At 37.9% G+C, this 26,662-nt stretch overlaps 1 protein-coding gene across 2 annotated transcripts; it reads left to right on the top strand.

The window, feature by feature from the left end:
* The first annotated feature begins 9,499 nt into the window (after positions 1 to 9,499).
* Positions 9,500 to 26,081, top strand: LOC122313172 (putative potassium transporter 12). Of its 2 annotated transcripts, XM_043127944.1 has the most exons (10): positions 9,936 to 10,046; positions 10,122 to 10,148; positions 11,314 to 11,542; positions 11,639 to 11,887; positions 12,946 to 12,996; positions 13,345 to 13,605; positions 23,742 to 23,794; positions 23,897 to 24,011; positions 24,146 to 24,400; positions 24,808 to 26,081. In XM_043127944.1, the coding sequence occupies exons 3-10, from the start codon at positions 11,470 to 11,472 to the stop codon at positions 25,881 to 25,883; spliced, it is 2,133 nt and encodes a 710-aa protein (XP_042983878.1). In that variant the 5' UTR covers positions 9,936 to 10,046; positions 10,122 to 10,148; positions 11,314 to 11,469; the 3' UTR covers positions 25,884 to 26,081. The 2 variants fall into 2 exon arrangements, with proteins under 2 accessions (XP_042983877.1, XP_042983878.1); XM_043127943.1 differs by lacking the exon at positions 10,122 to 10,148 and having other exon boundaries at positions 9,500 to 10,046.
* The last annotated feature ends 581 nt before the right edge of the window (positions 26,082 to 26,662 follow it).

Below are 26,662 nucleotides of genomic sequence, written 5' to 3'. Positions count from 1 at the left end.
CGAATATTTGATTTTTAGTACTTTTTAATTTCTTGCTTTTTAAACCATTTTTAGTTAATTGGTAGTAAAAAATATTGGGGCTGGTTTTTCTAGAAAGATTTTGTTATAAGTTAGGATATTTTGAAAAATTCTAATATATCTTGATGAAAACAATTCCAAACTTCGCCCACCAAATTACCCTTAATAATAGAGTATTCTCTTGTCATCGATATCTTGAGATAGGAACTAAGGTGAATATAGCCATAGGTAATCTATGTCTTGATAATTTTGGCAGCAAATAATTAAATAATAATAGCCATTGGAAGGGGCTCAATATCACTACGAGGCCTAATGGGCTGACCAGTGGGCCTGGTTACAAGTTGGGCCACTAAACCAAACTTGGCCCATCCTCAAAGCCCAATCCATCCTGACCACTGAGAGAATAACTTTCTGAGAGTCATTCAGACAGGGAAAACTATCTGGTCGTTTGAGTAAAGATAAGCTCTCCACACCAGGATTTGAATTTCAAATAGCAGATAAGCCAACTATCACATAATAACATAAATCTCACGGGCTATCCGATTCATTGGTATTAAAAATGGAACTTTCCCTTATGATTACTAACTTAGGCATCTTAGGTGTTCCCCAGAACCCCCAAACCATTTTACTCTTTAGTTGCAAGTAATCGTTTGTGAGTGGTGTAAAACACGTCCATAACAGCCACCATATATCATAACTCCTCAACCAAGCACTTCAAAATTATTGTAATATGATGTGCTAATTACCTTAAGTTTTCAAATATTAATTTATATATAACCAGTCATAGACTTGGGTTTGGTTTGGTTTCACAAACCTTTAAAACCATCTTACTCAATCTCATCTTATTTTAATATCCAACTATCATTTAAACATAAACATTTTTCAATTTCAAATTTTCAATCTTTTAATCTAGTCATTATCTAATCATTACAACTTTTCCAAACTTTCAAACAAAATACAAAAAATAATTTAACTTCTTCAAATCTCAAATTTAACTTTTTCAAATCTTAAAATAGGTTTTAGCCCTCTTTTAACTTTATAATTTTTTTTCAACTTTCTTGTTCTCTTTTTCTAAAATTCCATAAAAACTTAATTCAACTATTTCACTACTATTTACAAATTATATTATTACTATTCACGTATTTATCATTTCATCTCATCTCATCTCATTTATATGGCCAAACGAGACCTTATTCAATGTACAAAAATAACTAAAATAAAAGATACTCTGAGTAACTAAGTTAGTATGTCATGAGATGAGATGATGAGACATTATTATACAATAAACATTTCCTTTTAAAGGAGTTAATGCTAGAACTTTGATCTTCAAAATTTTGTTCCGGGCCTCCGGCAACTTTGATCTTCTATTTTGTAAGTCTCACGGGTCATATAAAAAATAATCAGTCCTATTTCTATACAATTCTACTATTTTTATTTGTGGAACTAACCTATTTGCTAGGGGTGGCAATATGTTACACGGCCTGTTAACCCAACATGAACATGACATGATAATAGCGAGTTAGAGTTTAGTCTTAACGGGTTCAGGTAAAAACTGGTTAACCCGTTAAGACACAATTGCTTAACGGGTTAATAACAGGTTAACTCATTTTGACCAATTATGACACGTTAAAAAAGTTAAAATTATAATTATACCCTTATACCTAAAAGTAAAATTGTTAGAATTTCAATTTCGACATTTTTCTTGTTTGAATTGTAATTTTGGACTCGTAATTAGTTTTATAATTTTTATAGATATTGTGATTTTAACATTTATATAAAATTATGCTAAATTTAATCAGGTGAAACAGGTTAATTTCGGATCTATTCAACCCATTTAATCAGGGGTGGCAATATGTTATACGGCCTGTTAACCCGACATGAACATGACATGATAATAGCGAGTTAGAGTTTAGTCTTAACGGGTTCAGGTAAAAACTGGTTAACCCGTTAAGACACAATTGCTTAACGGGTTAATAACAGGTTAACTCATTTTGACCAATTATGACACGTTAAAAAAGTTAAAATTATAATTATACCCTTATACCTAAAAGTAAAATTGTTAGAATTTCAATTTCGACATTTTTCTTGTTTGAATTGTAATTTTGGACTCGTAATTAGTTTTATAATTTTTATAGATATTGTGATTTTAACATTTATATAAAATTATGCTAAATTTAATCAGGTGAAACAGGTTAATTTCGGATCTATTCAACCCATTTACATAAACAGTTTGAAACGGGTCGTATTGTGTCGTGTTAACCTATTTCGTAATATTCCTTAATAAGTAAAAATGGGTTGACACAATACGACACGACCTGTTATGTTAATGGATCGTGTTAGGGTTTGAAATTTTGATACGATAAGCTTAACGGGTCGAATTAGGGTTAAACTATATAGTATAATATGCATGCTTTGACATAACACGAACACGACCTGTTAACACGATTTGACACCCCTACCATTTGCCGCCATCTCTTTGAATAGGTTGTAGTCAAGTTGATGTTCAAATTCTATTCATTAAATTTTTATGTAAATATGAGCAAGCTCATCATTATCTTGTATTTAATATTATCAATATATTTATTGAATAATGCTACTGTATCCCTAATTTATATCATTCACTTTATCTCTTGGCATAGCACCACAATGTGATACTGTGTGACTTATTAAAAAATTAAAAAAAATATATATTCAAAACAAAATAACATCCAAAAATATAAAAATATGAAAACTAAAACCCTAAATTTCCTTTACTATTTTTTGTTTGTATTTTAAATTTTTTTAATAAGCCACATGGCACCACAATAAACATCAAGGGACAAAGTAAGTGGTATAAATTTATTTGCTTTGAAATGAGTTCAAGCTTGAGTATGAACTGCTTGATTAATTTATTATTTTCTTAAAATAAAGAAACGCTAGTAGAAAAGTCTTATATATTTTCATAAATTGGTATTAGTAATTAGTTAGTTGATTATGTTATGATTATGTTTTCTTTTAATCAACAATTCCTCCTTTTCATTTGTTCATAAAAAAAACATGTTCATTACAAATCATTTTTTGTTTACAATAGAATTGGTCTAAGTGAGTCCATCTTCAATCCAATAGCTTTCTCCCTCTTTCTACAAAGCTCTCTTAGCAAGCTCATGAGCAACACTGTTTCCTTTTTTTTTTTTCTTTTTTTTTTCCTTTTATATATATATAAATATATTTATTGAAGGAGGGCGGCACCTCTGAATTTTATTGAAAATAAGCTCTCACTTATGGCTGAGGAATACCATATAAACAAATGAATCAACCAAAACTCATCCCAATTAAAACCACTAAAACATAAACACAAAAAAACTTACCAAACTACCTACGAATATACGGCAAAACCCAATCGCTCCAATCACAAGAATCCTTTTATTTCCATGGGAAGTACATCATAAACATTGTTCCCTTCTTTGACAATAAAGCCAAACTCCCAATCGGATCTTTTAGTTAAAACACTTCTGATGTCATCTACAATCTACCCCCATCCAAGCATCTATAGGAGCCTTTTTTTTTTTAATTTCTTTAATCACCTTTTGTGCATCTCCTTTAAAGATTACATGTCTGATGTTTAGTTCTAGAATTAACTCCATGGCCCTCCCTCCCTGTTGCAGTAGCTTTAACAAGTTTAGGCCTTCCTATAAATTGCTTTGAGGCACATAATGAAATCAAGAGTTCACCTTTATGATTTCTTGCAACAATTCCTAGACCCATCCTATTATTTGCTTTATCAATACCAGAATCACAATTAATCTTTGTAAACGCTTCAACTAGAGGCTACCATCTATTATCCCTTCTTCTTAAGCTTCCTATCTCCTTTTGTTACTTTTCTTCCTCATTAGTTTCTTGAAAAACTTTTAGATTAGATAAAGCAATCCGTATTACTTTACTTGGACACTCAAATTTATTGTCAAACACATTTCTATTTCTTCTGGACCATAATCCTTTGAAGATGACAGCTAATTCTTCTAGTTTAGTTTTCTGAAAGCATTTATACATTCTTTCCTATAGCTAGAAAAACCCAATCCCTCCACAAATCCACTTTTGTACACCACTTTGCTTCTCTGCCCACACATCACTTGCTGCTAGGCATGACCATAGCACATGTTCTATTTTCTCCTCTTCCCTATAGCAGATTGGACATATAGAATCTTCCACTATCTTCTTTTGGTACAGATTTTTCTTTGTAGGTAAAATAGAGTTTAATGTTTTCCACAGAAATTGCTTGGATGTGTTAGGGATATGCAATTTCCAAATCTCTTCCCAAACTTGCTTTTGTGACTGTCTATTTGAGTACTCACTATAACATCATTTTTCTTTACTTATTCCTAAATGATAAGTACTTTGAACTGAAAAATTACTATCTTTTATATAACCCCAAATGGCCTTGCCTTCATCCCCGTTTCTACTCAATGGTATTTTGCATATTTGGATGGCTTCCTCTCTACTGAAAATATTGAAAACCAGCTCCTCATTCTATCTATGAATGTCTTCTAACATCAGAACATTTACTGTTGCATTAGCATCCATCCTTACTTTGCTAACATAGCCCTATTGAAAACTTTAATGTCATGAAAACCCAACCTATCATCTCTTTTGTTTTCACCCAATCTACTCTACTTCTTCCAATGAATTCCTCTTCCCTTCTTGCTACTCCACCAAAGCTTTGATAACATAAAATTTATCTCAAAACATAGTCTTTTTGGCAGTAAAAATACATCCATCATATAGGTAGGAATTTATTGTAGCACAACTTTTACAAGAACCTCATTCCCAGCTGTGGATAAAAATATATTCTTCCACCTATTGATTTTCTTCCACATCCTATCTTTAATTCCTTTAAAAGTCTGGTACTTCGATTTTCCTACCATAGTTGGCAGAGCGAGATACTTGCTATAGTCCCCACAAATAACAACCTAACTTCTTCTAAGATTTCTTTTTGCAGTATGCCACTGGTATTAAAGCTGAACAGTATAGATGTACTTTCACTGCTTTAGCTATTAGCTAAAGACTTAGTAATGAGCTTATACATGGCATTACATAAAGAGATCGGCCTATAGTCATTTACAGACAATGGAACACTAATCTTAGGAACAAGAATAATATTAGTATGATTCAGCCAATTAGGCACACCTCCACCATTAAGGAACTCTAGAACCGTCTTGCACACTTTAGAACCCACTAAGCTCCAGTGCTACTGGAAGTGTTCCTATCACCTTGTTAATACAAGTGCCTTTTTGCCCTTTGCCTCCATTTCAAGTCTTCTTTGTCTAATAAAGCCCAACTCTCTTTGTACCTTCATAATTTCCTCCACTTTATACTGCCCTTCATCATCTTGCATCTACTTCAATAACTTCGATTTTTCTTATATAAGTTTCCCTGAATCAAAATTAGAGAGCCTACTCCACCTTGCTAGAGAAGTTCTACTTTTCTTTAGCGTTTCTTGCACCTCCTATAGAGACACACCTTCTCCATTCTCTTGCCTCCACACCACATTTACAATTTTCTTGTATTCTTCTTCAGAATCCCAGGCTACTTTATATCTGAATGACATGCTATATTCACTCTTATTTAGGCACTTCTACCAAAATATAAACAGCAAGGGTGTGTGATCAGAACAGCTTGCTACCAGAGACTCTACCCTAACAGATTTGAAGTAGTCTATTCAGCCTCTGTTAGCTACCCCTTACTCAATCTTTCTGTACTAAATTTATCATCACAATAAATGTTGCTCCATGTACACTTCGAGTTAATCCAACCCAAATCCCATAATTCACCACTCTCCAAAGTTTGTCTAAACTTATTCATTTGAGCTTCACTATGCAATCTACCTCTTTTTTTTTTTTTTTTCATCTTGTGAGAGTACTTCATTGAAATCCCCACATACAAACCAGGGCAGATTGTCTGGTGGTTTCAAAGACACAAGTATATCCCATGTAACTTTCCTTTTACTTATTTATGGGTGGCCATAAAATTTTGTAAACTGTCATTCTCATGTTCCTTCTTCATTTATAATTCTAGCATTTATGTGGAATATGGAATAAGACTAAATTATTACTCCTATTTCGAGTTTCCGCAACAATACTAATCCACCACTTCTACCTATTGGATCCACCACAAGACACCCCTCAAGCTTGATCTTTCTTTGCAAAAACTCCTAGCTATGGGCATTTGTCTTAGTTTCCATTAAGAAAACTAAGTCAGATCTCTTATCCTTCACCATACAATGAAGGTCATGGATCTTGGCGGTGCTGCCTAGTAGCCATTGCCAATCTAACTTCAAGATCATTATTGTCCCCATGCTCATCACCTCTCATTCTCTTCCTACCATTCTCACTCTCATATCCCCCATCTTTATCAATCAGTCCCCTCTTCTTACAATGATACAACATTATAGTTTCAAGAATTTTACCTCTATCCCTTGCATGTTTCTTCCACCTTCCTTTAGTCTTATGAACCACGCTTCCTCTAATGCTATGCTTTATAACAGCATTCCCTTCACCCATTGCCTCTATATGGATTGGACTAGAATGATTGTCCAACCCGTAACTCCTTTCCTCATCTGCTTGCTCTTTCATAATACTCTCAAAATCTAGGCCCATACCGAGGCCCAGGCCCAGACCCAACTCATTGCCAACTATCTCCTTTGTATTTTCAAAATAAATAGGCCCTTTTTCTTCAGTCAATATTTTCTCAATGGTTCCTTCCTTCTATTTTCCACCAACTTCCACTTCAAAATCTGCATCATAATCCTCATCCAAATTTGAATTGGATTTGGTTCCTGGATTTTCGCCAACCCTGCCCCCTATCTCTGTCCCCAACTCAGCACTCTCCATTGTGTTCTTCCTCAACCTCTCAATTTCTCCATGAATATCTATCCCAGCTTTTCCCACATCAAAAAGGTCTTTATTCTCACTCCCGTTCATTCTCTCCTTGTATGCATCCCCTCTGGTTTGGCCTATTCTCAAGTACATTGGTTTAGCTTTGAGCCACGACCCATATTGCTGAACTTGTTCTGCAGGAGGATTTGAAGCTTTACTCATTACCAAACAACCCCTTGTTCCATGCACCAAATAACCACATGCAAAGCACACTTTGGGTAGCTTTTCATATCTTATAGGAATTCACACTTTATCTCCATTAACACGGATCATCCTCCCTCTAGATAGTGCCTGAAGTATCTTCAATTCAATTTTGAGTCTGAGAAACTTGCCCCATCCAATTCCGTCCTCTAGAGTATCAACATCAATCACCTGTCCAATTGAATTGCCAATCTGCTTTCCACAGTCTTTGTTCATATATGCTAACGATAAATTATGAAGTTGTACCCAGAATTCTTCACGATCAAAATTGATTCTACTTGGTTGAGAGAACCCCTCGAACACATTTAACACAAACAAACTATTGCCAAATAGCCATGGTCTTCCAACCATAACCTTTTGTTTATAAGCATGCATTGCAAAGGTAATAGTAAACACATTTGACCCAAAGTCTTGCATTGTTGCTAGTTTGCTAACTCTCCATATCTTCGCCAATGTTAAAGCTAATACCTCTCTTCCAATTATTCGATTCATGAACAGTTTTACTACCAAACTCCTATATCCCTTCTTCTATGTTTCAGTCACCCCATCTCTATCCAACTCCAAAATATTATTTTCCTCCTCTATTAATCTTAATCTACTCCACTTGTTTTGGATATCATCCACCATCTTCACGTTCATCACAGCATCCGCAACAACCCATAAAAGCTCTAAGTCGTAGACTCAAAACTTCACCGTGACTCCTCAAAGAGAAAATGAGAGAAGACTCCAGTGTTTAATAATAGTATAGCAGTCGGTGGTATGTTAAGATTATGGTAGATAAACTATATATAGGAGTTTAGGAAAGCTAAATTGAAAACCTTATATTTATAATAAATAATATATATTCTGTGTATATCTTATGATTTTAGCTAAAAATTTCAATAAACTGATTTCCAATTTATATAAATATTTATTAATTTAGCTATGCATTCATACATGATAATTATATCAAGGCTTATTTTTATCAGGAACTTAACTCTAGTTATATAATCATTAAGGGTGTAAAAAAAAAATCAAAAAACTCGAAAATTAGACCGGACCGGTCCGAACCGATCAAATCGGTCCGGTCCAAAACCGGTTTCCGTAATGGCAAAATTGGTCGAAATTGGTCAAGTTTTGGTTCTAGGCTTTCTAGACCTGGACCAGACCGGTTTTATATAATATATATTTTAAATCAATTTTTTAATATTATATATAATATTTTTGTATTATATATAATTTTTATATAATATATATAATAATATAAATTAATTTAAAAATAAACTGAAATTGTAAAACTTTAAACTGAAATTAATAAATCATGTCAATACTTTTTTTTATCACTTTAAATTAGTTTAAAATTGAAAAATATCCTAAATATCAAAATATTTGAATTTATATACCAAAGTTGTAAATAAGATTACTAAAATATTATATATGGAAGTAGTAATTAAGCTTCCCATCAACATTGCTATATATGATCATCATCTAATATTATCAACCGTCTATGCATGCATGTATGTCTATATATATATATATATATAAACAGGTTTTTTTTTTTTACAAATTTGCATTTTAGGGAGTAACCAGTTTATAGTTAATTTTTTAAAATATAAAACCGGTACATATCGATTCGATCTTAAATTTTATTCAAAAGCATACCATTACATTCCTATTAATCAAAAACACTTTTTAGATTATATTTTTAAATATTTGAGAAGTATTTATTATAAAAACCATGAAACAGTAAATAGAAATTTGTACAAATTTATAAATTAGCGGAGAATTAATAAAGATTTTGAATGGTTTAATAAATTAAGAAGTGCAAGCTTTGGTTCAAACCAAAGGTAGTTGATGGCAACTCCATTTTCGCTTCGAAACGGACGAAATAATTGAGCAACAAGAAATCAGCCTGTCTTTGCCAACGAAAATGTATTGCTGTGTTGTTAAGCTAAGGTTGCATATTTAAAGGGTGAATGAGCCTTTCTATTCATTATTTCACCTAAAGAAATATTTTAGCTATAAAAAAAATTTATACAAAAATAAATTTATAAACTGACGTAATTTGATATGATTCGTCATATTATAAGATTATTTTTATTATAAAACAAATATAATAGATTATATGAAATTATATCAATTTTTAAAACTCTTTTTGTGTAATTTATTTATGATTATAACACTCTATTTTTACATATCATACACTACATTTATTTATATTTATATTTTTTATTTTATTTCTTTTAAATTAATTAAATTCTTCTTCTCATTATTTCTATATTACATATTTATTAAAGAAAATAAAAATAAAAAGATAAAATATCACATGTGTTGTATATTCAGAATTTTTCATTTTCTTAAGAGTGGCCAAACAACCGTAATTGTTTCGTTTAAAACGGGAAACAAACAAGCACTGATTACGAGTAAAGAAGAACTTCGGTTCTTTGGGAGAGTTGGACTAAACGGCTAGTCAACAATCGAGCCAGCAAACAATTTTAGTTACGCATTTCAATTTTCATGTAATAACCACTCAGGGATTGCAGCAAACAGCAGAATTTTGTTCACTGTTTCCTAGTTATGAGGAGTGAGAACTGCTAGCAACTGAAGAGAAAGCGCTTGAAGCCAAGAGTGGTTCATTTTTTAGCGAAAGCTGAAGTTTTTGGGGGTGGGTTTTGTAGAAACATGGACGAACATGATGGAATTGAGGAGATTAGTGTGAGGGTGGGTAGTAGTGCTAGTACTGGTGGTAGTGACTCCAGGTGGGTTGATGGTACTGAGCTGGATGCGGAGTTACCTTCGTATCCTGTGCTTGATGAAATTGAGGGCAGACAAGGGTATGGATCTTTGAGGAGGAGGCTGTTGAAGAGGCCCAAGCGGGTTGATTCTTTCGATGGTGAAGCCATGGAGATCGCTGGTGCTCATGGCCACAATTCCAAAGTAACATACAATTTCTACTTTCTTGTGATTCTTAATTTCAAATTCATCAGTATGGTCTAAGAATTTATGAAACAGGGCCGAAGTTTTCTAAACAATGTCTAGGTAAGCGTCCTAAAGTTTAGTGTGGTGTTCTTTCTTCTTCTTGTTTTTTTTTTTTTTAATTTTCTGCTATAGCATTCATGTCCTCTTCTGTTGATATATATTGTCACGATCGATATGAGATACTATTCATAGTACATTCCACTTTGGATGAAGAATTTGTGGGGTCATTCCACAAAACCTCCAACCCTCTTATTTACAAAAAGACAAGTATTTATAATCCGAACAGAACTAGTAAAGTGAAACTACAGAGATCCGTTGAATTCATAGCGTTAACATTTACTCCGCATCCCTAACGTAGGCCACCAAAATGCCATGCTGCTACCAGTGAAGCTGCTTAAAATTGCCGCAGCTTCTTTCTGGCCTAGAAATTAATGTATAGGGATGGATCATCTAATAGGAATTCAGAGACCCTTCTGAAAATAAACCACCTGTTTGAAGGATGTGGATGACCTTCTCCTTTGACTCCCTTGACTCCCTTGACCTAACTTCTGGGAGTATTGGCTTTTCGTGTACTAATCCTTTTTTGTTTTCTTGGGTCCTCAAACATGACAGTGCTTTTTGTTTTCCTTCACTTTGTAATTATTCTTCCATTAGAAGTTTCAACTCCATAATCATGGTGAGTTACCTTCTGATGATTCTGCAGAATCGTTATTACACTTCCTGTTTTCAAATTCTCTACTTTGTTGTGCAACTATGACACTGAATGTTGGTGTTTCTGTTATACCATTTTATTGTTAAAAGAGTGTATTGACAAAGAGTCATTGTTTGGAGACTTGAGAGTTATATAAACATAAGAGAAGGGCTTTAATTTTAGGCTAGAGCAGTCAACGCAGCATTGCATTTGCTCATCTCATGAAGTCCATGATGTTCTGTCAAGGGAAACAATGGAAAAACCTTTAGTAGATGGCTGTGCTTTCGACAAGGGTAACTTTTGAATATTAGTTCCAGGTGGTATGCTGCAAATCTGGGTTTAGAAAGAAAATCATCCCATGCATGGAGAGGGTATTTATAAATCACAGACATGCATTTTCCACATAGACACAAATACAACTGATTGCATATGCGCAGCCAGAAATACTTTTAATTGATCGTGCAATGAAAGAACTTACATGTCAATGTAGTGGACTATTGCTTTCATACTGAAGTCTGTTCTTTAATGAACCAGGATCAAACCTGTTGGCAAACTATTACATTAGCATTTCAAACACTTGGTGTGGTTTACGGTGACTTGGGGACAAGCCCTTTATATGTCTTTGCTGATGTGTTCAGCAAGGTGCCCATCAAGTCAGAAGTTGACATCTTGGGGGCTTTATCACTTGTGATGTACACAATTGCTCTTCTTCCTTTAGCAAAATATATTTTTGTAGTGCTTAAAGCCAACGATAATGGAGAAGGTAAGAATTCTCTACTTTGAGTTCTCCTTTCACTTGATGCAGTCTGGTAGAGCATATAATTATTGAGACATGATGATTCCAAATTTCCAATTGTAGGAGGGACATTTGCTCTATACTCGCTGATTTGCAGGTATGCAAATGTTAACACGCTGCCTAATCGACAGGCAGCTGATGAACATATATCAAATTTTCGCCTCAAACTACCCACTCCAGAGTTTGAAAGGGCTCTACACATAAAAGAGAGTTTGGAAAGCAGATCATCCCTGAAAACCTTTCTGTTGCTGTTGGTTCTGATGGGAACTTCCATGATTATAGGAGATGGTATTCTTACCCCAGCAATGTCAGGTACATTTTTGCGAATATATCCCGTAACTGAATTGTTTGGGGGCAGTATAATATTAATACTCCTAAAAGCAATGCAACTCTTCATCCTATGTGTCACATTTCAAGTAATTTCTTCTATCAATCACTTAAATGACACCCTTGTGAAATGTGCAACATCACCAAGTGTGACTGGAGATGACAAAGATTACGATGAAGAAGAGCATTACTTTTACTCCTACTATTGTAGACATGCCATGGTTGGAAATAGGCTACCCGATGTAAGATATATCCAATGAATAAGTGTTTTATATTGTAATTTCGAGGGAGTGGTTCTTGTTTATTTGAGTAAAAGGAAATTTTATTCAACCAAGTAATAGGCATAGCCCAAGTAAACAGGGAGAATACAAGACTCAAACAAAAACTAGTTAAATCTTTTACTGGTTCTTGTTTATATGCTGTTTTAGCCTTTTATGGAATCATGTATACACTAATCCCATAATAAAAAAAATGCCAAGTTAAGAACTTGTTTCAATTTTACAAAATTTACCACCACCAGTTTCAACTTATGGACTAATTTTTGTGGTTTCCCAATAGTACAATATGTTTTGTTGGGTAAGAAATGTGAAACTGGTAAATAAATAAAATAAATGAAGAGGTAGAGCTATTGCAGTTTATGATATTCTTAGGGGTCCTATTCCAATTCTTATATTGACTAGTCTTTTTTAGTGTAAGTTCGTATGTGAATTGGACTTCCCCCGAGTCATTACAGGATTGTGAAGATAGTCCCATCTTGTTTGTTGTGGTGTATTTGGAGATAAAGGAAAGACCGCTTTTTCTTCTCTACTTTCCAAGACTCTTTTGCTCTTTCTTGTCTTTCTGGTTCGGTGTATTTCATGTATACATCATGTACTCGGGAAACACCTCTTTTGATAAGTAATAACACTTAACTTGCTTGTCAAAAAGAAAGAAATTTCCTTATGCTACACACCTGGAATTGCAATGATATACACCATCACTTTTGATACAGTACATTTGCTGTCTGGTTTTGTGCTAAAGTGGAGTTATTTTTCTTGTTTCAGTGACTTCTGCTGTAAGTGGTCTGAATGGTGAAATTCAAGGATTTGGAACAAGTGGGTATCTTTCTTTTTGTTTTAATTTTAGGATAATCAATTTCTTACAAAAGACATGAGAGCTGATTATAATTGGTCAATATGGATGCTGTTCTGAGATTACCAGTTTCTATTCTTTCCTTTTATCAATATTAAAGGACATTGTAAAGCAACATTTTGTATGTAGAGATTTATCTTTGGAAATTTTTCCTTGAGCAGCATGACGTCAAGATTGATGTCTTTGAAATTTCATTTCTGTGTAGTTAATGTGTTTTCTATTTTAATAGCTGTTGTGTAAAGATGTGTGTGACAACCAATGTTATCATTTTTTCACATGATAGCCTATAATCTGATTGGTTTCATTTACAGGTGCTGTAGTTATTGTTTCGATCATGATCCTTGTGGGGTTGTTCAGCATACAGCAATTTGGGACTGGTAAAGTTGGTTTCATGTTTTCTCCTGTACTTGCTTTGTGGTTCTTCTCTTTGGGATCCATAGGACTTTACAATCTAGTGAAGCATGATATTAGCGTTCTAAGGGCATTCAACCCAGCTTATATCTATTTGTTCTTCAAGAGGAACAGCAAAGATGCATGGTCAGCTCTTGGTGGTTGTGTTCTATGCATTACAGGTATGTCTCAACCAAAATATCTGCAGGTAGACTGGCAACTTTTTTGAGATTAAATGTTTAAGACCCTACTCTTGTTGCTTAGAGATAAGAACCATTGGTAGATATCTGTGCCAAAATCTGCAGGTAGATAGAGCTAGTCAAATCCTAAGAGATAAGCCCCTACTACTGTTTCTGACATATCCTAACCTCATCAGATTCCACTTTCTTTTACATATATGCATTTCACCTGAAGTACTTATAAAAAGTGATATTTTGAAACGGAAAACCTAAAGACATTTCATTCCATAAAATCTCAGGGTTTGTTAAAGTTAGGGTTGACTAAGAAGATAAAGAAAGAAGTTGGGGGAGAATGGTGGATGAAGAGATTCATTCACTCCACCCCAAACAATTTAATAATATATATTGGAAAGAGTAATACAATAGATTAGCACACCCTTACGTGGTATACATTACGAGAAGAATACCATGACATCTAGCACTTTCCTGCAAGCTGAAGAATATGGGTTGTATAATCCTAACTTGGGAAGATGCCTGCGAGTTGATGTTTGTACTTTACAAATAGTATAATGATATCTCACATATCAGAAAACAAATAGTGTAATGATATCTTATTAAATATTCTATCACATATGCTTATTCCTTTATAAAAGACAATTGGATGTTATAAGGGCAGCTTAGTTATCACAAAATATCTGAGATAGGTGTGAGCCATTGTCTTGAACTCAGCTTTTACATTAGAACCTATTACCACCACCTGTTTCGTTTTCTTCCATATGACCAAACTAGATCCTGAAAAAAAATACAAGATCCAGTACTTGATGGGCTATCTAATGTAAAACCTGCCCAATCAGTACTGGTAAAGCCTTCCACTTAAAGTGCCCAAACTTATACAATAGTCTAAGATAGTGAGAGAACAAGATCTTTCCCAGGAGCTTCTAAGAAACTGCTTGCTACACTAAGGGTATGTTTGGTATGCGAAATGAGCATTCTCATACCTATAGGAATAGAAATGCTCATTCCCTTAATTTTTATTTTTATTTTCTTTTTTTTGGTGACAATCCATGATATTTTTCTAGGATTTAATCACAATTTCCAAAAATATCCCAGCTCTAATTTGTTTTTCAAACAGGCATTTGCCCAAGTACACAAGTAGTATACAAGAGAATACACCTAATTAGGATCTAGAGATAGATACACAGAAATCATGCAAAGTAGGACCATTAAAATCTATAGCTATGGCCCACATAAATAAAGTCTTAAAGGAGAAACTTTTAAGCTCTTCCAAAAAGCACTCTCAATCCTCAAAGTTTGAATCACTTCTTTCCCTCCAAATGCACCACAGTGAACAAATGGGTACCATCTTCCTCAAATCTGCAACCTGGGGTTACCCTTAAGACCTCTCTAACTAGCTAGAAGATCAACCACCTTCCCTAGCATAATCCATGCTAATCAACTCTCCTGAAAAAATAATTCCAAAAGGCCTAGCAAACTAACAATGGAGGAGTACATGATCCACTGTAAAAGATTGAGCTATTCATCATTCCTTTTCTTATCATCCTATGATGTGGCATTAGATAATAGGTTCACAAGTGAAATATAAGAAATAGTCTTCAATCATCTAATACCACATCATGGAATGATGAGAAGATGAGAATTAGGATGATTAGGAACATTACTCTAGAAAGTGTGCTCTTTATTACGGTAATCTTACCCCTTTTTGACAGATATATCCTCTTCCACCCTTCCAGCCTAGCTCAATCTTCTCCAACATCTCATCCCAAATAGTTTTGGCCTTGGAAGATGCTCCAAGAGGGAGACAAGGCACTTAATAGGCAATGAAGATACCTTACAGTCCAATGTACGAGCCAGACCCCTTATGTTGCCAACATTTCTGATCGCGACCAGCCCAGATTTAGGAAGATTTACTTTCAATCCAGAAACAACTTCGAAGCAAAGAAGAATAGCCCTTAAGGATTGAATGTGACCTTGGTCTGCTTCGCAGAATAACAATGTATCCTCTACAAATAGATTATGAGAAATTTTGATATTGCCTTGGTTAGTATCCCCACTGAAAAACCTAAGAAAAAACCACCCACAACTAAAGCCGACACCATTCTGCTAAGAGCCTCCATGACAACGACAAGTAGTAGAAGGGGTAGTGGGTTGCCTCCTCTCTACCCCCGGGAGATGCTGAAGAATCACCTTTCACCAATACCAAGAACTGCAAGGTTGATACACAATATATGATCCACAACCTTCATCTCTCCCCAACACCACATCGCCCAAGCAAGTAATGTAAGAAATCCTAGTTAACATAATTATAGGCTGTCTCCTTGTCTAATTTACACATAATACCCAGTACTCCTGATTTAATTCTGCTATCCAATCATTCATTAGAAATTAGGATCGAATCTAGTGTATGTCTACCTCTAACAAATGCATTTTGTAGCTTAGAAATTATTCCTTCCATAACCATGCTCATCCTATTAGCAAGGACTTTTGAGATGATCTTATACACCCTGTTCAGAAGCCTAATAGGGTGAAAATCCTTCACATTTGGCACACCCACTTTCTTGGGGATGAGTGTAGTGAATGTAGCATTAAGGCTCTTCTGAACTTTTCCCGAAGAGAAAAACTCCCGGAAGACCCTCATTATATCCTCCTTAACCACCTCCCAACAAGGCTAAAAAAACACCATAGTAAAACCATCTAGACCTAGTGCTTTGTCTCTAGTCATCCTTCTAACCACTTGATTATCTAGACCGAGCTCCAAAAACGTTTTCCAAAACAACCACCCTTTTTATTTCCTCACCTTAAAGTTTAAAAAATTCAACATCCAAGGTGGTCGCACCACCCTTGGAATTTTGTTCCAGCGATGGTCCAACCACCCCAGCCACCATTGGGATCAGATAATCAATCATCAAGTGTAGTATTTGCCACCCCCAATGACATCGGGAGTGGTTGGACCACCCCCAAAGTTGTGTGAGGCAATTAGCATAGGAATAGCTATAACTTCGTTTTCAAGAGAAATATTCCTCATTTTAAGAATATGCTTACTGTAAACGTATCCTAGCTATATATGATATTATCTAACAGGGTGATGAGATAATTAAGACTTGCAACTAGTTGTTGATGTTTTTTTTTGATAGGTAAATAAATTTTATTGATCCACGTAAATAGGCCAAGCCCGAGTACACAGGGAGTATACAAGAAAAAAGCCTAGTTACAAACTAAGTGCTACGGATAGTGGCGGAAAAGTCACTAAGACTCGTTCCATTTAAAACTATAGTAGTTGCCCAAAGGAGTAGAGTGTGAAAGAAAAAAGCTCGAAAAGCATCAGGAGAGCGCTCCTTGTTCTCAAAACAGCGGCTATTTCTTTCGGTCCATGTGCACCACATTAAGCACAAAGGTACCATCTTCCATACCGCTGCAATCTGGCGATTCCCTCTTAGCCCTTGCCAGCAAGACAGTAAATCGATCACCCTCTGTGGCATGGCCCAAGCAATGCCAAGCCTCAAGAAAATCTCATACCATAAAACATTTACTGTGTCACAATGAAGGAGAAGGTGGTCCACTGATTCAGCGTTGTGTTTGCACATGAAACACCAATCCATTATGACGAGTCCACGCTTTCTTAGCTGGTCTATGGTTAGGATTTTACCATGAGACGCCACCCACCCAAAGAAAGCAACCTTGAGGGGAACCTTGCTTCTCCAAATGCTCTTCCAAGGGAAGGCGTTGGGGGAGTGATTCGTCAAAGACTTGTAGTACGAACGGACTGAAAATTTCTTATTCCCTGTGCATGTCCATAATAATCTGTCTTCCCCTCCAGCCCTGATCTTCAAATCATGTAGTGCACTATAGAAGTCAGTGATAGCGCCCACCTCCCAATCTTGTGCTGCTCTAGTGAATCTCACAGACCAAAGTACAGAACCATCGGTAAGACACATATTTTCAGCCACTGAGGAATTCTGATCAGAAGCTATCCTATAAATGGAAGGGAAAGCATTTTTTAGGGCAACATCACCACACCAAATGTCATGCCAAAATCTAATTTGTGTGCCCCTTCCCACCACAAACCTACAATGGCCCCGAAAACCGTCCCATCCACTCCGGATAAATTTCCAAACTCCCACACCATAGGCTCCTCTTACTTCCTTTGTGCACCAGCCACCCCACTCACTTCCATATTTGCATTCTAAGATATTTTTCCATAAAGCGTCTCCCTCAAGATGATACCGCCATAACCATTTACCAAGAAGAGCCTTGTTAAAAGTTCTCAAATTCCTTATGCCCAAGCCACCACAGGACAGAGGGGTGCATACTGTATTCCATTTGATCAAGTGGAATTTCCTTGTATCCTCTAAACCTCCCCATAAGAAATCCCGGCAAATCTTCTCTAGTCTATTCGCCACTCCTGCTGGCACTGGGAATAGAGAGAGAAAGTACGTTGGAAGGTTAGAAAACGTACTTTTAATAAGAGTGATTCTCCCCCCTTTAGACAAGTAGATTCTCTTCCACCCTGCCAGTTTTCCTTCAAACTTCTCAATGATCCCTTCCCACATAGACTTAGTTTTATGAGGGGCCCCCAAGGGGAGTCCAAGATACTTCATAGGCAAGGATGAGACCTTGCAACCCAGGATGGCTGCCACCGTACCTAGGTTGTCGACTGTGCCCACAGGGACTACTTCTGACTTGGATAAATTCACCTTAAGGCCTGATACAGCTTCAAAGCAGAGAAGAAGTGCCCGTAAGGAGCGGAACTGTTCCTGGTCTGGGTCACAAAAAATCAAAGTATCGTCAGCGAAGAGAAGGTGGGAGACGGTTAAGCTGCCATGTGTGGAACCGCCCACCGTGAAACCTGAGAGAAAACCCCCCTCCACCGCCCTTCTCAGCATTCTACTTAGCACATCCATGACAAGGATAAATAAAAGTGGGGAGAGAGGGTCCCCTTGTCTCAAGCCCCGAGAACTGTTGAAAAATCCTTCAGGAGTGCCATTGACCAAAACGGAGAATCTGGCTGTTGTAATACAGTGCTTAATCCACTGGCACCAACGTGTCCCAAAACCGTACCTACCAAGAATATACAACAAAAAATCCCAATGCACGTGATCAAAAGCCTTTTCCATGTCTAGTTTACATAAGATACCTGGAATGCCGGATCGGATTCTACTCTCTAGGCACTCATTGGCGATAAGGGCTGAGTCAAGAATTTGTCTTCCTTTCACAAAAGCGTTTTGGGACTTCAAGATGATCTTTCCCAGTACTTCGCTCAACCTCTTCGCTAGAACTTTGGAAATGATCTTATAGACCCCACTTATCAAACTTATGGGACGGAAATCATTCACTTCCACCGACCTTGCCCTCTTGGGAATGAGGGCGATGAAAGAGGCATTGAGGCTCTTCTCGAATTTCGTGAGGGCGTGAAATTCGATAAAGACCTTCATAATATCCTCCTTGACAATGTCCCAACAAGCATAAAAGAAAGCCATTGGAAAACCATCAGGTCCCGGGGCTTTGTCTTTATTCATACCTTTCAACACTCCAAGAACCTCGATTTCATCAAAAGGCCTCTCCAACCAAGCCGCGCTTGAGTGATCAATGGAATCAAAGTCTAGTTCGTCAACCTTGGGCCTCCAAGAGTATTGCTCCGTCAAAAGCTTCTCATAAAACTGGACAATATGCTCCTTGATGACATCTCTACCCATTAAAACGCTTCCATCCGCATGAAGAACCTCTATAGCATTAGTTCTTCGATGGGAATTGGCAATTCTATGAAAGAACTTTGTGCTCCTATCCCCTTCCTTCAGCCAAAGGGCCCGTGATTTTTGTCTCCACATAATCTCCTCCATAGCAGTAACTTTTTCCAAATCAGCAACAACCGTCACTCTTCTTGCCCTATCATCTTCTGATAAAGTCCCTTCTACTTCTTTTTCATCAAAATGTTGTAGTTCCATGAAGAGTTTGTTCCGCTGGTCGTTGATGTTCCCAAAGACTTCCAGGTTCCATTTTTTTAGATCATATTTCAAAGCTTTTAGTTTCCCAGCTAGTATGAAACTAGGAGTGCCTGTGAGCTGGTAAGATGCCCACCATGCGCTGACTTTCTCAACGAACCCTTCCGTCTTTAACCACATGTTCTCGAACTTAAAGTATCTGCGTCCCTCTTGAATACCCCCGCAGTCTAGTAGAAGGGGAAAATGATCTGAGCAAAGTCGGGGAAGCCGTTTTTGACATAGAGTGGGAAAGTGGGTTTCCCAAGAGGAAGAAACGACAAATCTGTCCAAACGCGACTATGCCCTTCCATTGGACCAGGTAAAATCTCCCCCTGCCAAGGGGAGATCCACCAAGTCTAGATCAAACAAAAGCTTGGAGAAATCTGCCATGGCTGAATCCGAGCTAGGAACCCCGGACCGCTCACTAGGAAACCGAGTGATGTTGAAATCGCCCCCTATACACCACGGTATATCCCACCAACTGCAAAGGCCAGCTATCTCATCCCAAAGAAATTTCCTGCTACTATCATAGTTAGGCCCATAGACACCTGCAAAGCCCCAACAAAATCCATCATCCACATTAGAGAAAGAGCAAGCTATAGAAAATTCCCCAACACATTCATCTACAAGATTAATTGCTCTTTTGTCCCATAACACCAGAATACCCCCAGAAGCACCCTTAGAGGCAAGAGTGGTCCATCCTGCATACGGACAATGCCACAAGCTTCTAACGATGTTTCTATCGACATATTTTAGTTTCGTTTCCTGAAAACAAATAACATCTGCCTTCCATTCCCGTAATAAGTTCTTGATAGTGAGGCGTTTTTTTGGGTCATTCAAGCCCCGAACATTCCAGGCTAGAATCTTTGGCTTCATGGATCACCAAGATTCGCCCTATCTTTAAGTCGTCCCCTGCTCGTGCTGCCCTCCCTTGCATCATAGTTTATGGAACAAGTCAGCCTTTTAAGTTCCCTATCTTTCTTCACAACAGATTTAGCCAAAGCAGGCTGACCCTCTCTCATGGCGATGAGTAAAGCTTGCAACTGGTCCTCAAAGCCTTCGCAAGATATACCCAAGCAATGCCGCATCTCATTCACCTTCTGTATGACCCAGTCTGGTGGCAATGGCAGTGACTCAGTTGAACAATCTTCTGGTGGCAGTGAGCAAAGAGGGCTAGGTACTTCCTCGGGTTCATATGGTACAGCGGACAAAGAGCCATCCCCTAACTCTTTACAAGCTAACTGTAAATCTGACCCACAGAGGGATCCTTCGTCTGAAGACCTCCCACCCAAGAGAGAGGCGTCTACCTCATCATCCATTGTGCATAATACCTTGGTCAAGGTCTCAGAGAGACCTTTAGAGAGAAAGAGGGTTTCGGGAATCACTCCCGTGTCTAGGCCAGGTGCAGACGAAAACCCATCCCCGTTGAAACTGCTTTCCACGATCTGAAACTGGTCCAGAGTGCCACACTCAGCTCCATCGTAGGCTCTCGGCCTGTTCTGTGGCTGCCGCGAGATGGAGGTGGGCACTGAGGCGTCATTCCCAGGCAGCCCGTGTGTATTCTCCGGTGGAAACTGTGGGGAAAAACGCTCGGCTGCTTCCGTGTTCTCCGTACCGCCGTCGGAGGGTTCGCCGGAGACCAGCGGGACATTCTGCGACGGTGGGTTGTCGGTCTTAGGTGCCGCCGGTGGAGAAACGTTTACCGAGCCCTGGAGAGCCGACCCGTCTGAGGGAAGCGGGTCTAAGGCTTTGGAGGGCCTGCCCGATGCCCGTGGGCTTACGGCCCGAGAAAGAGGCCCTGAGGCCTGGGTCTGAGGACAGGCAGGGCCTGCCTCAGATGAAACGAGTTGGCCCACGTGAGGGATTCCGCTGGTGGGCCTGCTTGGCCTCCGTGAGCTTACGGCCTGTGGGAGAGGCCTGGTGGCCCAGGTCTGAGGACAGGCAGGGCCTGCCTCACCTGAAGCTAGCCCGCCCACGTGAAGGATCCCGTGTGCTAGGCCTCTTGCCTCGTGGGCTATGCTTGTGACCCGTGGGCTTTCGGCCTGCAATTGTGGCCTTGAGGCCTGGTATTGAGGGCAGCCAGGTTCCCCCTGTCCTACGGCTTCTCTTATAATTACTTGCCTTCCCGATGTTTCTTGCAAGTCTTTTTCAGCACCATACCTTCTGCCCAGTTCAACCTCCTTACCGTGTCCCATCACCATGCTCAAACCCAGGTCTACCTTTTTCATCAAAAAGGACACATCTTCTAGAACTCCTGAAAGTGAAGCTCTGACACCCCATAGAATGCCTTCAACGTCCCCCACTGACCGCTGGGTAGCCCCTCCATTGACCGCTGGGTATGATGAAATTTCCCGTTCTGGCGAAGAGCCGGCCAAGACCGAGGCATAGGTTGCCGAAGTGCTTGGTTCCATACTTGAGCCACCAGCATTCCCTCCCTTGCGCAACCCACCCTCCATCTGCGCCACCATCTTCTGGCGTTTTAAAGGCTCGGCCACTGCAGACTCAGCCACCTTCTTAAGGTGGTAAGCAAAACCATCCCATCCACTGCCCTTATCTCCCTCGGGTATGATCAGCGAGCCCTTCCTTCTTTCGTTGTTAAACTCCTCCAACAATAAATAACATCCCCTTGAGTTTTTGAGAAGTTGTATAATGAAGACCCCGTTACCTATCCTAAACCTTCTGAAAAAGCCTTCACGCCGACGAGAATCCATGGCTTCACCCACCATTCTAACCACCCATGCAACTGTCGCACCGTTAAGGAGCAAAAATAAGGCCATACGTCTGTTTCTTTCGGTAATGCGAAAGAGGTTGGCACCCACCTTAGTGAAGAAGAAAGTTTTTGATTCAATCGTGAAACGCCTAGCCTCAACCATCATTAATAAGAAAGCAAAAAAACGGAAAGAAAGAAAGGAAGAGAAGGGAGAAATTTGAGGAAAGGAAAGAGAAGTCAAAGAGGAGGGAGGAGATCAACTCCGGCGAGGGGCGCCGGAGGGAAGGATGTGTGTGTGCATGTAGTACGGAGAGAAAGGATGTGTGTGCATGTGTGTGCATTAGTTGTTGATGTTGACATAAATTTTTTTTCATATGATCTCATTTCATCTCATCCCATCTTATTCCCAAACATAATTCAAATACAAAATTTTTAAACTAATCATTACAACTTTTTCAAACTTTCAAATAAAAAATAAAAAACAATTCCAACTTTTTCAAATCCCTAAATAAAAATAATATTATAAAACTATGTTCTTACAATATTTTAATTTTATAATATTTTTTATTCAACTTTTTCTCTCTCCTTTTCCAAAACCCAAAAAATACTCAACTCAAACTATCTCACTACTATCCCAAACTATCTTACTACTATTCACAAATTTCTGATCTCATCTCACTCCCCAAACCAGTCCCTTGGAGTTTGTCATTTGGTTGCTTAAGATCATCTATAGCCCAAGTATTGAAACAACAAGTTTTAATAATAGGTCAATGTGCATGCTTTGGTTAAGATAAACTAATGCGCTTCATAGACCTAGGATATATATGTAACACCCCCTTCCCCTTAATAAGAACTGCTTTGAACTGGGCCTGAGTTGATGTACAGTTTTCCAAATTGAATTGAGTTAAACAGAATATTGTCAGATCAAGTCAGGTTGACTTGAATCGAATCAAGCCAAGTTAGTGATTTGAAATGAGTTGTCTCAATCTAACTTAGTAGCTTGCCCTTGAATAAATAAATTTACTTATTGAAAAGAACTCTCACTTGAATAACAGAGTACAAAGATAGCTAATTAACCATTCTTGTTAAGCTTTGAAGTTCTTTCTGGGTAGAAAGTGAGTTTGGCCAAATCAGAGTTGGTTCTTGTGGGTGATGTTTCTAATGTGGATGGTATGGCTAGCATATTGGGATGCTAGGTACCCTCTTTACTCATGAAGTACCTTGGCCTATTGGTGCCTCTTTCAAGGCCAAGTCTATTTTGGATGGGATGATTGAGAAGATTGAATGTCAATTGGCTGGTTGGAAGAGGATATATTTATCCAAGGGTGACAAGTTAATTTTGTTTAAGAGTACTCTTTTTAATTTCCCTTTGAACTTTCTGACCCAGTTTACCCTTTCCACTAGTTTGGCCAATTCATTTGTTGTTGCTGCAGGTGCAGAAGCAATGTTTGCTGATTTAGGTCACTTCTCTGTACGTGCCATACAGGTTTATTTCTGCACTACATTAAATCATTTTTTCCTTGGAGAATAAATTCATGTATTTGCTTTACAAGAGGCTCCTTATAAATAATCCATACTATTTATCCAGATCGCCTTTACTTGTGTGGTATTTCCCTGTCTTCTACTTGCTTACATGGGCCAAGCTGCTTATCTGATGAAATACCCAAATTCTGCAGAAAGAATATTCTATGACTCTGTGCCAGGTAAAACCTTTTATTGATGTGGCTGCTTACATATGTTGAACAAACCCAATATTTCATGTTATACTCAGGAGAAATGTGTTTAGATTAAGCACTCATATTGACACTTCCTGTTCCCGGATCTTGTGAACAAACAGATGCTTTATTCTGGCCAGTTTTCGTGATAGCAACCCTTGCTGCCATGATTGCCAGCCAAGCAATGATATCTGCTACCTTTTCATGTGTGAAGCAGTCTATGGCTCTTGGATGCTTCCCAAGGCTGAAGATTATTCACACCTCAAGACGGCAAATGGGTCGAATTTACATCCCCGTAATGAATTGGTTTTTAATGATCATGTGTATAGCTGTAGTTGCCATCTTTCAGAGCACCACAGATATTGCCAATGCATATGGTTAAGTATCTTCCTCCTGTACTTCTTCTTGGAAGTGTCTTTTAGGAAAATACTATCTTAATGTTTATTGGTTGGTTATCTTATAAAAATAAGCCGTGTATTGTGTTGAAAATTCTGGTGGTCATCAAGTATTGAAGTGATCACAGCATATGCTTATCTTTTCACTCTACCCATGATGTGCTTCATCAACAAATGTAATTCCTACTATCTTTTCCCAAACGTCCTGGAATTTTTTTACCATTTTGCTGATGGCGACAAGTAATTACTTCAACCCCAAAGTTTTTTATGTGCTATTTAGCAGGGCCATGGATGTTCATTTTTATTAACTGAATGAGAAGTGAGTTTACATACCAACACTAATGGTTTAGTGTTAATTTCTGCTAATGAAATTCAGTTTGTTCTTGCAGGCATAGCTGAAGTTGGTGTCATGATTGTGAGCACCACCTTGGTGACACTTGTAATGCTTCTAATCTGGCAGACCAACCTGTTATTGGTTTTGTGCTTCCCACTTGTTTTTGGATCAGTAGAGCTCATCTACTTGTCAGCTGCACTATTTAAAACAAAAGAGGGTGGTTGGCTTCCCCTTGCTTTTGCTATTTGCTTCCTCTCTGTGATGTACACCTGGAACTACGGCAGTGTATTGAAGTACCAGAGTGAAGTCAAGGGGAAAATATCCACAGACTTCATGCTTGAACTTGGCTCAACGCTTGGGACTGTACGAGTCCCAGGAATTGGATTGCTATACAACGAGCTTGTCCAAGGCATTCCCTCCATCTTTGGGCAGTTCTTACTGGGCCTTCCAGCTATCCACTCTACAGTAGTGTTTGTTTGCATTAAGTATGTCCCAGTTCCAGTGGTTCCTCAAGAGGAAAGGTTTCTGTTTCGAAGAGTTTGCCCAAAAGACTACCATATGTTCCGCTGTGTTGCTCGATATGGTTACAAAGATGTCCAGAAGGAAGATCATCATGCATTTGAGCAACTTTTGGTTGAGAGCCTTGTGAAGTTCTTGAGAAGAGAGGCTCAAGATCTTGCGTTGGAGATGAATTTGAACGAATTGGAGTTTGATAGTGTTTCAGTGAGGTCGAGGGATTCTGGAGCCCCAGGTGGGGATGGGAATGATGATCTTAGGATTCCATTGATGCGTGATCGAATACTGGGAGAAGCAGATACTGTTACCTCGGAAGAAGCAGGTACTGTAACCTCAGAAGAAGCTGTCTCTGCTTTGCCATCTAGTGACGTGTCACTGGATGAAGACCCAAGTCTAGAGTATGAGCTTTCAGCTCTTCGAGAGGCAATGGATTCTGGATTTACTTATATGCTTGCACATGGTGAAGTAAGGGCAAAGAAAAACTCATTTTTCCTTAAGAAACTGGTAATAAATTACTTCTATGCATTTTTGAGGAGGAATTGCAGAGCAGGTGCTGCAAACATGAGAGTACCTCACCTGAATGTCATTCGCGTTGGAATGACATACATGGTATAATCTGTTATGGCGTTTTAGAATCTGTTTCTTTCATTGAGTTTGGATGCCCATTGCTAAATCAGTGCTAGGACCTTGAGAAGTCTTTTAAAGATAGACTAGGAATTATAAGATGTGGTTTGGATAATGAAATGAGATGGGATGATTTTAGATAAAAGTTGAAAGTTGAATAAAATATTGATAGAATATTATTTTTTAATATTATTATTGTTTTAAGATTTGAAAATGTAGAATTATTTATTGTATTTTATGTGAAAATTTGTGAAAATTGTAATGATGAGATGAGATAGGTTGACAGTGTTTCTCAACCCTGGCCAATCTTACATTGACTTTTGACTCTGTAGCAGCTCTTAGGGTCTTTGATAGTTTTTTTTGCCTCGATACACTTTCTCTCGTCTCCTGTTATTCCTCCAAGGAAAAATATAGTTGCAAGCACAATTGTACACCAATGTGATGTGATTGGTTAAAAAGTAGATTTTATTGAAAACAGTATTAATTTAAATTTTAAGTATGAATGAATTAGCATTGGTACACAGATTAGTACGCTACTATACTTGTATATAACAAAACTCTTCCTCCGATGATATTACATATTGTAGACTACATTATCCGTGTTTTTTGGGGAAGATGGTGAGCTTTTGCTAAATATGGGCTTGAAGTCTTGGACACAATTAAACGAAAGCCTTTTATGACATTGTCCATTTCCAAATTTTTTTGGTGTTTTACGTATGTTCTAACTTCACTGTTTGTGTAGCAAGCTTCTCCAGTATGGGATGGCACAA

This window comes from Carya illinoinensis, chromosome 6 (genome assembly GCF_018687715.1).
Source record: "Carya illinoinensis cultivar Pawnee chromosome 6, C.illinoinensisPawnee_v1, whole genome shotgun sequence".
In the NCBI taxonomy this organism is placed as follows: domain Eukaryota; kingdom Viridiplantae; phylum Streptophyta; class Magnoliopsida; order Fagales; family Juglandaceae; genus Carya; species Carya illinoinensis.
The sequence above is the reverse complement of the archived record's forward strand: the minus strand, read 5'-3'. Positions and strand labels throughout refer to the sequence as shown.

Bases quoted from the DNA above. Each gene is read 5' to 3' on its own strand.
- LOC122313172 (XM_043127943.1), top strand. From the start codon at position 9,792: ATGGACGAACATGATGGAATTGAGGAGATTAGTGTGAGGGTGGGTAGT. The intron at 11,888-12,945 runs GTACATTTTTGC...TTCTTGTTTCAG, and splicing joins TCTTACCCCAGCAATGTCAG to TGACTTCTGCTGTAAGTGGT. The intron at 13,606-23,741 runs GTATGTCTCAAC...TTGTTGCTGCAG, and splicing joins TTGTGTTCTATGCATTACAG to GTGCAGAAGCAATGTTTGCT.